At 35.7% G+C, this 16,258-nt stretch overlaps 1 protein-coding gene across 1 annotated transcript in view; it reads left to right on the top strand.

Moving 5' to 3' along the window:
• C5H12orf40 (chromosome 5 C12orf40 homolog) overlaps nt 1-16,258 on the top strand; it is a 93,404-nt gene that overhangs the window by 25,088 nt on the left and 52,058 nt on the right. Inside the window, exons 6-8 of the mRNA XM_052640566.1 lie at nt 4,467-4,599; nt 5,023-5,071; nt 13,644-13,759. Of these exons, the coding sequence (XP_052496526.1) occupies nt 4,467-4,599; nt 5,023-5,071; nt 13,644-13,759 (298 nt within the window). The remainder of the gene's footprint in view (nt 1-4,466; nt 4,600-5,022; nt 5,072-13,643; nt 13,760-16,258) is intronic.

The raw sequence follows: 16,258 nt of genomic DNA, 5'->3' as shown, positions 1-16,258 counted from the left end.
ATACACCACATCTCTTCATCTGTTGACAGACACTTAGGTTGTTTCCATATCTTGGTTATTGTGAATAATACTTCATTGAACAGGAGAGTGCAGATTTGTCTTCAAGATCCTTTTTCGTTTCTTTTGGTTATATACCCAGAAGGGGTATTGCTGAACCTTGTGTTAGTCTACTTTTAATTTTTTGAGGAACCTCCATTCTGTTCTCCATAGTGGCTGAACCAATTTACATTTCCACCAACAGTGCACAAGTGTTTCCTTTTCTCCACATTCTTGTCAGCACTTGTTATCTCTTGTCTTCTTGATAATTCCTTCTGACAGGTTTGAGAAGATGTCTTATTGTAGTTTTGCTTTGCATTTTCCTGATGATTACTAATATTGAGTACCCCTTGCCATTTGTCTGTCTTTTTTGGAAAAATATCTATTCAAGTCCTCTGCCCATATTTAAATTAGTTTTTTTTTTTTTTTTTGCTAATGAGTTATGTGAATTCTTTATATTGTGGATGTTAACCCCTTATCAGATATGTGATTTGCAAATACTTTCTCCCATTCTTTAGGTTGTCTTTTCATTGTGTTAATGATTTTCTTCTGCTATGCAGTAGCTTTTTAGTTGAATGTAGTGTCAGTTGTTTATTTTTGCTTTAGTTGCCTTTGGTTTGATGTAAAATGCAAAAAATTACCAAAATGGAGAACAGAGAGCTTACCCTTTATGTTTGCTATATTTTCTTTTAAGATTTCTATAATTTTGAGTCAAACGGTTTTTACTGTTGTTTTTTTTTTTTTTTCCCCACTTGGTCCACGTGCAGCATGCAGGATCTTAGTTCCTCAACTAGGGAACATCTTTATCTCAAAGACAGAGGGACACTGAGAGGAATCTAAATGGACAGGACTGCTGTTTTCCCCAATTTACCACACACTGTGCTCATACTCATTTTTTGTCTTATCACATTTTCCATAACTTTTCCATTCCTTATCAAACCTAATGTAAAAATACTCAGGTTCTTTGGGTCTTCATTTTCTTATGACGTTTTCTATGTAAGACTTATATTAAATAAACTTTGTATGCTTTCCTCTTGTTAATCCATCTTTTGTCACAGGAGCCCCAGTTGGGAGTATAGAAGGGTAGAGGATAGAGGTATTTTTACTCTCCTTAAAAAAAAGACTTTATAAGTAAGGCTCAACTAACAGACATTCAAATAATGTTATGAACTGAATGTTTGTGTCCTCCCGTCCAAATTCATGTATTGAAATTCCAACTTGTAATGTAATGATTCAGGAGGGACTTTTAGGAAGCAATTAGGTCATGAGGGTGGAACTCTCATGAATACAATTGTACCCTTATTAAAGAAATATCAACAACCTCAGATATGCAGATGATACCACTCTAGTGGTAGAAAGTGAAGAGGAACTAAAGATTCTCTTGATGAGGGTGAAAGAGGAGAGTGTAAAAGCTCGCTTAAACCTCAACATTCAAAAAATGAAGATCATGGCACCCAGTTCCATCACTTCATGGCGAATAGAGGGCAGAAAGTAGACACAGTGACAGATTTTCTTTTCTTTGGCTCCGAAATCACTGTGGACAGTGACTGCAGCCATGAAATTAAAAGACACTTGCTCTGCCACGGTCCAGCCCTGGTGGATCCAGTGTAATTCGAAGCGGGGATGGAGTCAGTGAGGAAAAACTTATTTATTTAGAAATATAAAGAGAGATTAGGAAAGAATAGTGCAGTAGGAAAATTAGTGGAGAAAAGAGGCTGAATAAGTTGGTTTACGTGGAAAACCAATAAAGTTCCAAGACAAGGAACTTGGACCATCTACGTAGGCCACTGGTGCTTGCTTGAATAGTGGAGGGTGCCCCGCCTTGGGCTCCCTCTTGTGTGGGTCTCAGAAGCCAGGGCAAATAAGTAGACACAGTGAGCTTCCACACTCCAGATGGGAATTCAGCCAGAAAAGGGAGAAAAGAATGACATGGAGGAGCCAAGCATCGGTGCCAGACCCACAACTTTATTTTCAAAAGCAGCTTATATACCCCAAGTTGTACATAAAGAAATAATGGAATGTGCAGAGTTATGCAGGGGCAGCAGTCCTGACCCTTATTGAGACCAGGCTTTCTTTTTGCATACCTTCCCATATACAAAAGGTCTCAGGTGGTTTACATTATCTTCTGGCCAAGAGGCCTGTTAACATTTTTATGGCTCTCTTCCTAGATAAATGTCTATCAACCAGAAAACTCTTTTTCCCTTGAAGTGTTTTTTTCTTTAATCTGCATCACCCTCAAAGTACTAAATAAAGTTACATTCCTGTAGAACAAAGGTGCAGTGGGTTATAACAAAGAAAGAACTCAACTGAAAGATCTAATGTTGCTAATACCAGGGCTACTACCTGTTTTTTCTATATACCAACTATATCCACAAATAAAAGATATGAAAACTTGGCAGCAGGTATTGGCTCAACAAATGAAACCCTTTTAATCAGTCCTATTCTAATGATTTTGACTCCTCGAAAGCCCCTACATTCCTAGGATGTTTTAAGCTTCCTGTCCCTCTCTCAGTCAGGAGGCCACAAACAATCACATGCGCAGCTGTAAGAGTCCGGCAGGCAGGCTAGAAAGCCATCAGAGGGGTTTTTGGATTGAAACACTCATATTATGCCCAGGAGATTTATTATCTAAAAGCTCTAAATTAACTTTTTCCAGGAAAAGGTGGTGGGGGGACAGCCCCCTGTTAATGTCAGAAGAGTAGGTGGAAAGCATAACACAGTAAAGCAGGCAGACTCTGGTTTTGGGGGGTAGATGCTCGGGAACGGGGGTCTTCTGAGGCTCGATCCTGCCTTTGCGTATGCTGAGCCTTCTTCCTCATGACCTTTGCCACGGGCAGAGTTCCTCACACTGGCTCCCGGCATTGCTCCTTGGAAGGAAAGCTATGAGAGTCTAGACAGCATATTAAAAAGCAGAGGTGTCACTTTACCGACAAAGGTATGTATATAGTCAAAGCTATGGTTTTTTCAGTAGTCATGTGCTGATGTGAGAGCTGGATATAAAGAGTGCAGAGTGCCAGAGAATTGATACATTCAAATAAGTCAGTCCTAATGGAAATCAACCCTGAATATTCTTCGGAAGGACTGATGTTGAAGTTGAAGCTCCAATACTTTGTGAAGAACCAAGTCATTGGAAAAGATACTGATGCTGGGAAAGATTGAGGGCAAAAGGAGAAAAATGCAGCAGAGGATGAGATGGTTAGATAGCATCACCGACTCAAGGGACATGAATCTGAGCAAAGTCTGAGATAGTGAAGGACAGAGAAGCTTGGCTGCTGCAGTCCATGGGGTTGCAAAGAGTTGAACACAACTTAGTGACTGAACAACAACAACAACAAAACCCCAGAGAGCTCTTTCTCCCTTTCTACCACCTGAGAGCACAGGGAGAAGATGGTTGTCTGAGAAACAGGAAGCAGGCCCTCACCAGACACCAGATTTTCCAGCATCTTCATCTTGGACATCCCAGCCTCCAGACTGAGAAATAAATTTCTGTTGTTCATAATCCACCCAGTCTATGGGATCCAGGTTCAGCAGCCTTGAAAGGACCAAGGTACTTAACTAAAAGGAAGGGCAGTGGTACAGCTGGGCTTCAGAAACTGCTTGAATCAGAGGTTTTGAATTCAATCAAGATTTTTTCTCACTTCAGATATTAGCTTCATTCTCTCAGACTGTCTTCATCATTGGGACTTAAAACATTACCTTAAAAAACTAACATTGTTTTTAGAGAAATACTGAGAGATGTTTCACTGGTCCTGAACTTGTAAAAATTCCAGTGAAGGAGCATTGCCTTACCCCAGGTCTTAGCACTGGAACAATTACTCCTAACCAGAGGGAACAGTTCTTAATTCTCCTTGGGTTAGATGTCTACCCCTTCACCAATTATTTTTACCGAAAGGCAGGGTTTTATAAGATGGTGGAAAGTCTCCACTAGAACTGTATAGTTGATGCATGTGTAAAAAACATTCCCCAGAAAAAAAAGTTGTTACAAGTACTGAACAGACAAAGAAGAGACTACTTCTGTAAAGAGACACAAAGATTCTGCTTCTATAAATTTAAAAAATCTAGTGAGGGAAATAGAGTTAATCACAAACAACAAAGGATGGTAAGTGTATTAATAGAGAACCTATATAGTGCTATGAGAATGTGTAAGACAGTATCTGATACGGTCTGGGTTTCAAGGAAGTATTAGAGGAAGAAAAAAGTAGAAGGGAATTAGTAGAACCCCTTTCAAGAGGAGTATATAAGATGATAAAAAGAATGGTTCAAAATATCTGAGATAGTATTGTAATGTTTTCTAGCATACATAGAATACAGGTGGTTTCAGTAAATTTCTAAAATGTGCATTTCTTTAATGAACATAGTATATCAAATGATGCTTTTAAAAAATTTATTTTTCTTATAATTTTTATAAATTATATATTTTTTCATTCTAGAAACTGTGAGAAAACCAATGCACGTGAATATGAATAAAGACATAAAAATGCCCCTAAGAAAGCATGATATAGAACTTCCAATGTCACCTAACTGTGTACCATCTAAACTCTGCATTGATGATATAGAAAACAAGTAGGTTTTAGCTAGGTTATATTAATGTATCTATCTGATGTATATTACATTAATATATATATTATAGCATCATATATCATTATATATTATTTAAATGGTCATTATTGTTTTACCTTTTTACTCACTGGAAGATATACAGAGGATTTATTCTTCTATAATAGCTCCAGTTTTTGTTTGTTCGGCAGCTATAATATCATTAAACTATTAAGACATTTATCAAATGACCAAATGTCCATACTAAGTTTTTTGTACACATAGTTTGACTTTATCATAAAATCTCTCTCTTATAACAATATAATTTTTAGAAAACTCAATAATATTATGATCTGGAATGAATAGAGTTACTTAGAGTTCCATATGTTTTCATGTGTGGTCAATTTAATGCCATCTATATTTTTAACCTTAAAATTTTATTTTTGTTAGTATATACTACCAAAGACTAGACACCAAGGAAGAACTTGATCCAGTTCAGGTGAGGTTTTTTAAATTAAATTTTATTATTTTTATAGTTGTGATATGCCAACAAATGATATAAATTTTTCAAATACTGGAAAAACTTAGTATTTATAATTATTCTTTTAAAAGTTTTTAATATAAGGAACATACACCTTAAGAATATTTTAACCAATTGATCACGAGAAACATTTTGGAGTTCTGATAAGGTAGATGAGGCCTATGTGTGCATAATATTTGCTTCTGCTTGTTACTGACAAGCTGTAAAGATAGTTCATTTGGAGATTCCTGTTTTTGGTTCATGCGATCATTGAGTAATTCATCTCTTCACACAGTGATCAGATTATTTGATTTCATATAAAGTTGTGATTTTCGATAGTCTTGTTGATCCTAGGATTATTTTTCAAAGTATTGCAAATGATTATTTCTTTTAGCAAATTTTAATTTTTAAAAATTTCGTTTACTTATTTTTTAATTGAAGTATAGTTGATTTACAATGTTGTGTTTCAGGTATACAGCATAGTGGCTTAATTATATTTAAATTTTTTTCCTTTATTACTGTTATTCAGTAGCTCAGTCCTCCCCAGCTCTTTGTGATCCCGTGGACTGCAGCACACCAGGCTTTGCTGTCATTTACTATCTCCCAGAGTTTGCTCAAACTCTTGTCTATTGTGTCAGTAGTGCCATCCAACCAAGCATCTTTTAATTTCGTGGCTGCAGTCACTGTCTACAGTGATTTTAGAGCTCAAGAAAAGGAAGTCCGTCACTGTTTCCTATTTTTTTCCATCTATTTGTCATGAAGTGATGGCATTAGTTTTTTTAAATGTTTTTCTTTATGCTGCTGCTGCTGCTGCTGCTAAGTCGCTTCAGTCATGTCCGACTCTGTGCGACCCCATAGACGGCAGCCCACCAGGCTTCCATCCCTGGGATTCTCCAGGCAAGAACACTGGAGTGGGTTGCCATTTCCTTCTAATGTTTTTCTTTATAGGTTATTATAAAATATATATTTTAAAGTATTCGTTTATATATTTATTTGGAAGCATCAGCTCTTACTTGCAGCACACAAGATCTTCACTGAGTCATGTGGGATCTTTCGTTGAGGCCATGGACTCTCTAGTTGTGGCATGTGTGTTCTTCATATGGGCTCTGGAGCACACGCACTCAGTAGTAGCAGCATGCAGGGTTAGTCGCTCTACAGCTTGTGCGACCTTAGTTCCCAGACCAGGGATCAGACCCATATCTCCTGCCGTTGCAAGGTGGATTCTTAACCCCTGGACCACCAAGGAAGTTCTATTTATTACAAAGTATTGAGTGTAGTTCTCCAGGCTATCCAGGAGGTTCTTATTGGTTATTCACTTTGTATATAGTAGTGCATGGGTGCTCAGTCACTCAGTCATGTCCGTCTGATTCTTTGTGACCCACATGGACTGTAGCCCACCAGACTCCTCTGTCCATGGAATTTTCCAGGCAAAAATACTGGAGTGGGTTGCCATTTCCTCCTCCAGGGGATCTTTCCCACCCAGGGATTGAACCCACATTTCCTGTGGCTCCTGCATTAACAGCTAGATTCTTTACCCTGAGCCACTTGGGAAACATATAGTAGTGTGTATATGTTAATCCCAACTTCCTTATTTATCCCTCCCCACTTTCAACTTTGGTAACTGTAAGTTTGTTTTCTATGTCTGTGGGTCTATTTCTGTTTTGTAGATAAGTTCATTTGTATCTTTTTTTTTTAGATTCCACTTATAAGTGATATCCTGTGATATTTGTCTTCCTCTGTCTGGGTTACTTTTCTTAGTATGGTTATTTCTAGGTCTATCTATGTTGCTGCAAGTGGCATTATTTTGTTCTTTTTTTATAACTGACTAAATATATATATGCAACATATTCTTTATCCATTCATCTGTTTGTGGACATTTAGGTTGCTTCCATGTCTTAGTTGTTGTAAATAGTGCTGTGATGAACATTGGGATGCATGTATCTTTTCAAATTATGGTTTTCTTCAGATAAATGCCCAGGAGTGGGATTGCAGGAGCATATGATAGCTCTATTTTTAGTTTTTAAGGAACCTTCATACTATACTCCAAAGTGAATCTGTAAATTGCCTTGGTTAGGGAGTTGTTTTAACGTTAATTCTTCCAGTTCAGGAACATGGTATATCTTTCCACCTGTTTGTGTCATCTTGAGTTTCTTTCATCAGTGTCTTACCATTTTCAGAATATAGGTCTTTTGGCTCCTTAAGTCTCTTTCTAGATATTTTCATCTTTGTGATGTGATTGTAAGTGAAATTGTTTCCTTAATTTATCTTTCTGATCTTCCATTGGGAATGTATGGAAATGCAATAGATTTCTGTGTGTTAATTTTGTATCCTACAACTTCACCACATTCACTGGTGATGCTCTAGAAGTTTCCTGGTAGCATCTTCAGGGTTTTCTATGTATGAAAGTGAAAGTCTCTCAGTCATGTCTGACTCTTTGTGATCCCATGGACTATATAGTCCATGGAATTCTCCTGGAAGAATACTGGAGTGGGTAGCTGTTCCCTTCTCTAGGGGATTTTCCCAACCCAGCGATCAAACACAGGTCTCCCACCTTGTGGGCAAATTTTTTACCAGCTGAGCCACCAGGGAAGCAAATATAGGGTCATGTCATCTGCAAATGGTGACAGTTTTACCTCTTCTTTTCCAATTTGAATTTTTTTTTTTTTAATTTCTGTTTCTTTTTGACTGCTATGGCCAGGACTTCCAAAACTGCACTGAGTAAAAGCGGTAAGTGTGGACATCCTTGTCTTGTACCTGATCTTAGAGGAAATGTGTTGAGTATGATGTTTACTGTGGGTTTGTCATAAATGGCCTATATTATGTTGAGATATGTTCCCTCTATTTGCAATTTCTGGAGAGTTTTTTATCATAAATGGATTTTGAATTTTATCAAAAACTTTTTCTGCATTTATTGATATGGTCATATGACTTTTATTCTTCAGTTTGTGAATGTGGTATATATTATACTGATTAATTTATGGATGTTGAAAAATCTTTGTATCCCTGGGATAAATACCACTTGATCATGGCATTTGTTGTTCAGTCGCTAAGTCGCACTTGACTCTGCATCCCATGAATTGCAATATGCCACGCTTCCCTTGTCCTTCACTATTTCCCGGAGTTTGCTCAAACTCATGTCCACTGAGACTGTGATGTCATCCAACCATCTCATCCTCTATCGCCCCCTTCTCCTCCTGCCTTCAGTCTTCCCCAGCATCAGGGTCTTTTCAGTTAGATCTTTGCATCAGGTGGCTGAAGTATTGAAGCTTTGGCTTCAACATCTGTCCTTCCAGTGAATAGTCAGGGTTCATTTCCTGGTTTGATCTTGCAGTCCAAGGGACTCTCAAGAGTTTTCTCCAGGACCACAATTCCAAAGCATCAGTTCTTCAACACTCAACCTTCTTTATGGTCCAACTCTCACATTCCATACATGACTACTGGTATGTGATTCTTTTAATGAATTGTTGGATTCAGTTTGCTAATATTCTGTTGAGGATTTTTCATCAGTGATATTGGCCTGTAATTTTCTTTTGGGGAGTACCTTTGTCTGTTTTTTGTATTAGGGTGATGGTGGCTTCATACCATGAGTTTGGAAGTGTACCTTTCTCTGCAGTTTTTGAAATAGTTTCAGAAGGATAGATGTTAACTTTTCTCCAAATGTTTGGTAAAATTCATGTGTTAAGTCTTCTGGTCCTGGACTTTTGTTTGTTGAAAGTTTTAAAGTTACAGGTTCAATTTCAGTACTTAGAATTGGTCTGTCATATTTTCTTTTTCTTCCTTGTTCATTCTTGAGAGATTGTACTTTTTTTAAGGATTTATAAACCTGGATCTCCTGCTTTGTAGGCAAATTCTTTACCATCTGAGCCACCAGGAAAACCCAGCAGTTTCTTGTGATCCTTTGTATTTCTGTGGTGTTGGTTGTAACTTCTTTTTCATTGCTAATTTTATTGATTTGGGGCTTCCCTGGTGGCTCAAACAGTAACAAATCTGCCTGCAGACCCTGGTTCGATTCCTGGATCAGGAAGATCCCCTGGAGAAGGGAGTGGCTACCCACAACAGTATACTTGCCTGGAGAATTCTATGGACAGAGTAGTCTGATGAGCTACAGTCCATGAAGTCACAAAGAGTCAAACACAGCTGAGTGACTAACAGTTTCACTGTATTGATTTGGACCCTTTCCCTTTTTTCCTTGATGATTCTGAGTAAAGGTTTATCAATTTTGTTTATCTTTTCAAAGAACTACCTTTTAATTTTTTGATTTTCTGTTGTTTTAAAGTCTCTGCTTCATGTATTTTCTTCTCTGAGACTTGTGAATTCTTTCCTTCTACTAATTTTGAGTTTTGTTTATTCTTATCTCTCTAGTTGCTTTAGGTATAAGATTAGATTGTTCATTTGAGATTTTCCTTGTTTCATGATGTAAACTTATATCACTGTAAACTTCCCTCTTAGAGCTACTTTTAGCAAATAAAATTCTATTCATTTAGAAAATGACGGATTGTGATTAAAGTTTGAAATATTAAGATCTAAGGCTATAGTCATATTTATCCTCTTTATCCTTTCTTTATCCTTTATTTATATATAAAAATATATATTCTTTATATATCCTTTATATATATAAATATGTGATTAAAGTTTGAAATATTAAGATCTAAGGCTATAGTAATTATTTATCCTTTATTCTTTATTTATATATGTAAATATATATCCTTTACTTATCTTTTCTTTAAATTGCTAGAGTTAAACTACAGAAAGGTAAAAACAGTGGTACTAAAATCTCTTGAAAATCTTATCAGCTGTGCTGTGTATTAATGAAACTGAGTTTTTCCATTTTTAGGAGATGTCATGTAGGACGTGAGGGTGTAGAGGACCAAGAATGATAAAGTCCAGTGTAAAGGAGCTCTTCAGTATAATCTTAGCTGATAAACTCTCTGGTCTTAATAAGTCTTGTCAATTGCTGATTGACTTGCCTTTCTTTCCTTGGAACTTTTTCTGCAGCTCATGACCTTTTTTGCTTCTATTTTTCACTTTTCTCATCTCTTGTTTATACATTTTGGCAAATCAAATGATTGTATCTTTCCTATAGTTATCACAAGTCATGGGCCCATATAGAATGTTTTAACCTCAGTTCAACAGAAGAGAAAACTGCATTTTCGGTCTACTATCTTTTTCAGCAGAAGTATCTTCCAGTGGAAATACTACAAAACAAAATTTCATTCCCAGAATAGTACCTAGTCTTCAGAAAGTTGCATATAAAAAGAGGCAGGATGAATAAGTGTCTTTGAATAGAAGGTTCTTAGGATTTTGATACCTTTATATTTTATGATATATTCTTTTCTTATTTATAGATTTTAAAATGTTATTGTAACTTGCTGTAGATATAGTCACAATAGGATATAAATTACGTATACAGTTCCTCTTAGGGAAAAAACTTAATTTTCTGCACTGTAGGAAATTATGAATTCAAAAACTGAAATGTTGTTTAAAAATCTCTGAAAAAATCATTTTTTAGTAAAATTGATAGTGAAACTGAAAATCTTTCAGCGTGTTACATAATAGTATGATGATTGTAATCACAGTAAATGAATAGTTGGTGATGTCATGGTGGCTCAGTAGATGTGTTATAGAAAGGGCCCTGTGAATAGCAATATACAACCTCAGTGATATCATAGTAGGCTATTAAGTATGAATTGTGATGACTTGATTATTTTCATGATTTGACAGATGCCAACTGGTCATATGCATTTCAGTTATAATTACACAAATATGTAGAGATGTGTAATGCTAAAATGTTTAATTATTTTATGCACTAAGGTTAAGAATACTAAAAATTCAAAATTTAAAATTCTGAAATATATCTTCCATAGAAAATGCCAAGAAGTGATTTTTTATTAAATTTACATAGATTTAAAAAATGAAATTATTAAAGATTACTGTGTGTGTGCTTGTGTTTAGTCACTCAGTCGTGTCTGACATTTTGTGACCCCATGGACTGTAGCCTGCCAGGCTTCTCTGCCCATAGTATTTTCCAGGCAAGAATACTGGAGTGGGTTGCCATGTCATCCTCTAGGGGATCTTCCTGACCAGAGATTGAACCTGTGTTTCTTGTGTCTCCTGCATTCCTGGCAGATTCTTTACCTGCTGAGCCATCAGGGATTATTGTAATAATATATAAAGATAGTGAGGAAAATGGTTATATAAATCTTGTGTCTTATTAGCAGGAATATTTATTTTGAATTCCTCCCAATTTTAGCATGCAGTGGTTTATGCCATGTTTATGTATTATTTATAAATTAATTTACAATTATAAGTTTATTAGTTATAGTTATGGTATTTTATAGCTATATAATATACATCATGATTCACTTTTATTAAAGTATGTTTTCTCTTTTTCAGAAAAGAAAAATTGAAGCACTGATATTATATTTCAGTGATATGTGTTAGCCTTATTAATTTAAGAACCCAATAATTTTTGAGGGATGCAGTGAAAAATACTCCATTATCCTTTTGGTTTGTATTTACAAGACTAAAAATTGCATCCTAGATCTGCTTAAAACTCATGCTTATTCTTTTAAATAATTTATCGGCTAGAGAATGAAATGGCCTGTAATCTATTTAAATAATCTCCTACTTATAGATTATAGATTAGTGATTATCTGCAGAAGAGTAAATAATGCAATACTTAATAGAGCAGAAGACAGCAACAAGAGTCTTTTGTACCTGTCCAAGGCGTATTGTCACATTGTGAAGTTTTAGTGAAGTATTTAATAGTTAAATTGGAAGGATTTGAAGAAAAGTGAGAATAACTGAAATGAAATTATAAGATACAAAGGAAAATTAATTGAAAAAAAAGAAAAAAATTTGGTCTGGGACTCACTTCTCACTGCCCTGGAGAAGTTAATATTTGAGCCAATATATAATATTCCCTTCTCTTTTGATTTGCTTGTATGTTACTCACTCTGAGGAATGAATTTGTCTCTGTGCTTCTGTCACTGTCTCTCTGACACTGAGATGTATTATCAGACTTTATTTTCAACTTTCCCTTATTTTAGACCTTTATATTTTTTTTGAAGCCTTTCAGTATCTCTTTTTGTCTCCCTCTCTCTTCTTTTCTATTTCTGTCATTGATTTTCTTTGGACTTACCTCTATGTTTCGTGGCTTACAGATAAATATATACTGCAGATGTAAATTATTATTGCTGGATAGATTAATGTTGAGCCAATAAAATATCTTTTGACATTAATAAATTGATTATTTCAATGGCTTTTCTCAATAGTCTTCCAGTCCTTTCTGCATTTTGCACTCAATGATACTGATATTCAGAAGTATTAAAGTAGCAGTCTAAAATTTTACTCAGTAGGTGGAAAAACTGAGTTAAGTACAGCTGTTTTTTTGAAGAGATTATGTGATTTCTATGAGAGAAATTTAACTTTTATTTACTCAAGATCCTGGTGTTCTGGGTATTTTTTAACCAGTGTAAAATATTTAGCTCACCATAGTATCAACTTTATTATTTTAATAATCAGTCAAATACTGATATGCTTTCATTGTTCAGTTCAGTCGCTCAGTCGTGTCCAATTCTTTGCGACCCCATGAATCGCAGCACGCCAGGCCTCCCGGTCCATCACCCACTCCTGGAGTTCACTCAGACTCACGTCCATCGAGTCCGTGATGCCATCCAGCCATCTCATCTTCTGTCGTCCCCTTCTCCTGCCCCCAATCCCTCCCAGCAACAGAGTCTTTTCCAATGAGTCAACTCTTCGCATGAGGTGGCCAAAGTACTGGAGTTTCAGCTTTAGCATCATTCCTTCCAAAGAAATCCCAGGGCTCATCTCCTTCAGAATGGACTGGTTGGATCACCTTGCAGTCCAAGGGACTCTCAAGAGTCTTCTCCAACACCACAGTTCAAAAGCATCAATTCTTTGGCGCTCAGCCTTCTTCACAGTCCAACTCTCACATCCATACATGACCACAGGAAAAACCATAGCCTTGACTAGACAGACCTTAGTCGGCAAAGTAATGTCTCTGCTTTTGAATATGCTATCTAGGTTGGTCATAACTTTTCTTCCAAGGAGTAAGTGTCTTTTAATTTCATGGCTGCAGTCACCATCTGCAGTAATTTTTTAGCCCAGAAAAATAAAGTCTGACACTGTTTCCACTGTTTCCCCATCTATTTCCCATCTATTTCCCATAAAGTGATGGGACCGGATGCCATGATCTTCGTTTTCTGAATGTTGAGCTTTAAGCCAACTTTTTCACTCTCCTCTTTCACTTTCATCAAGAGGCTTTTTAGTTCCTCTTCCCTTTCTGCCATAAGGGTGCTGTCATCTGCATATCTGAGGTTATTGATATTTCTCCCGGCAATCTTGATTCCAGCTTGTGTTGCTTCCAGTCCAGCGTTTCTCATGATGTACTCTGCAATTATTTTCTTTTAGATTAAAATAATACATTTTTTGAATATATGTGTATTCACTTAAATGGCATTTTATGATAAATAATTTAAATTGTGTATCTGTACATTACCATTTTGGCAGCTCTTCCTTTCTTTTTCAGCTCAGTAATGTTAATTATTCTCATTCCTTGGTTTCTAAATTAAATAAAAATCAAGATACTTTCAATCTATCATATGAAACAGCACAATCTGGACCATTATTTGAAAGATTAAACAGGTAAGCAAAGATTTTGAAGGTAATAAAGAACCTATAGCATTTGTTTCTTCAATTATTAATTTGCTTTTAACAGACATAACTATTTTTAGTTAGAGATGTAAACAGACCTAAGTATTACTGCTAGAAAAATAACACTATCAATATAATATAGTATTTCATTAAATCACTTTTAAATAATTATTATCAAGTTGACCTTTATTTTATTTTTTTATTTTTGTGTTTTATTTATTTTTTTAAATTTTACTTTATTTTACTTTACAATACTGTATTGGTTTTGCCATGCATCAACATGAATCCACCATGGGTGTACACGTGTTCCCAATCCTGAACCCCCCTCTCACCTCCCTCCCCATACTATCTCTCTGGGTCATCCCAGTGCACCAGCCCCAAGCATCCTGTATTCTGCATCTAACCTAGACTGGCAATTCGTTTCTTATATGATATTATACATATTTCAATGCCATTCTCCCAAATCATCCCACCCTCTCCCTCTCCCACAGAGTCCAAAAGACTGTTCTATACATCTGTGTCTCTTTTGTTGTCTCTCATACAGGGTTATCATTACCATCTTTTTAAATTTCATATATATGTGTTAGTATACTGTATTGGTGGTGTTCTTTCTCACTTACTTCACTCTGTATAATTGGCTCCAGTTTCATCCACCTCATTAGAACTGATTCAAATGTATTCTTTTTAATGGCTGAGTAATACTCCATTGTGTATATGTACCATAGCTTTCTTATCCATTCATCTGCTGATGGACATCTAGGTTGCTTCCATGTTAACTAATTTATTTTAAAAAATGTTTGGGACCAAGGTGTTTTGTACCTGTTCTATAATTTCCATGAATTACTAGTTTCCTTTACTGTATCATATTGTATTAACTTTTTCATATCTGGTAGTTGGTCAGTGCCCTATTTTTATTTTCTAGATGTCTGTATATAAACCCTAGTTCTTTTTTATTTTAAATCCATTGAAATTGTCAAACCAATTTGAATTATTTCTTGTTAATTGTGATGAGAAACCTTGACTGTGTAATCCTATCCAAGTCTTCATATTAATAGATACCACCACTATTCACTCAGTTGCTTAAGCCAAAATAAAAGTTGTCCTTGATTTCTTCCCTTTCTTTATCTCTCAGTATACATTTCACCAACAAAGTATTGTCATTTCTGCATTCTAAGAAACCTTAATATTATTTACTTATGTTTTCATCGCTAAGGGTTCCATCCCAGTCCAAGCAAACACTGCTTCTTGCCCACAGAACACTTCTTTTTTCTCTTTGTTCTGAGATTTTTAAAAAACAACTGTATTAATGTATAATCAACATATAACAAGCTGAACTTACCTAAAATGTGCACTTTGGGAAGTTTTGGCGTATTTTAAAAATGATGAACTTATTCATCATCTCCTGTAGTTTCTTGGGCACCTTTGTAAATCCATTTTTCTGGTCATTTCACATCTCTTACTCCCACCCCAAGGCAACTGTTGATGTGATTTCTGTTACTATTGATTAGTCTGTAAGTGGCATCATACTGTATGTTTTCCCATTATTTTTTTCCACTCAGCATAATTACTTTGAGATTCATCTTTGTTGTTTATTGTGTGTATCAGTAAGTCCATTTCTTTTTATTGCTGAGTAGTTTTCCATTGTATGAATATAGCATAATTTATTCATCTGTTGATGGACAGTTGGTTTTTTTCCTCCCAGTTTTGGCTATTCCAAAATAAAGCTACTATGAACATTGATGTTGAAATCTTGTTTGAATATATGCTTTCATTTCTTCTGGGTAAATATCTACAAGGCTTCCCTCATAGCTCAGTTGGTGAAGAATCTGCCTGCAATGCAGGAGACCCGGGTTTGAGTCCTGGGTTGGGAAGATTCTGTGGAGAAGGAAATGACAACCAACTCCATATTCTTTCCTGGAGAATCCCATGGACCAAAGAGCCTGGCAGGCTACAGTCCATGGAGGTGCCCAAGAGTCAGACACGACTTAGCGACTAAACCACCACCAAATATCTACATATGGAATGGCTAGTGTATGTTTAACATTTTAAGAAACTGGTAGACTTGTTTCCCAAGTGATTTGTGTCATTTCTACATTCCCGTCAGCAAAGAATGAGAATTCCATTTGCAGTACATCCTTGACAACACTTGGTATGGTTAGTCTTTTAAAATTTATGCTACTTTAGTCAACATGTAAGGGTATCTTATTGGGGTTTTAATGATGTTGGCATCTTTTCATGTGCTTACTAATCATTTATGTATCTTTGGTGAAATGTTTAGCCTTTTCATTTTCTTAATGGTGTCTTCTTGACACTACCTTTTTTTTTTTTTTTTACAAAGGTTTTAATTTTGATGAAATGCAATTGGTTAATTTTTTATTTATGAATCATGCATATGGTGTCAAAGCTAACAAATCTTTGCCTGAGGCAAGGTTATGAAGATTTTCTGTTATGTTTACTTCTGTCTTGTGGTTTTCAATATAACATTTGCCA

Source organism: Budorcas taxicolor, chromosome 5 (assembly GCF_023091745.1).
Source record: "Budorcas taxicolor isolate Tak-1 chromosome 5, Takin1.1, whole genome shotgun sequence".
In the NCBI taxonomy this organism is placed as follows: Eukaryota; Metazoa; Chordata; class Mammalia; order Artiodactyla; family Bovidae; genus Budorcas; species Budorcas taxicolor.
Note: the sequence above shows the minus strand (reverse complement) of the source record. Positions and strands in the feature narration are given on the sequence as shown.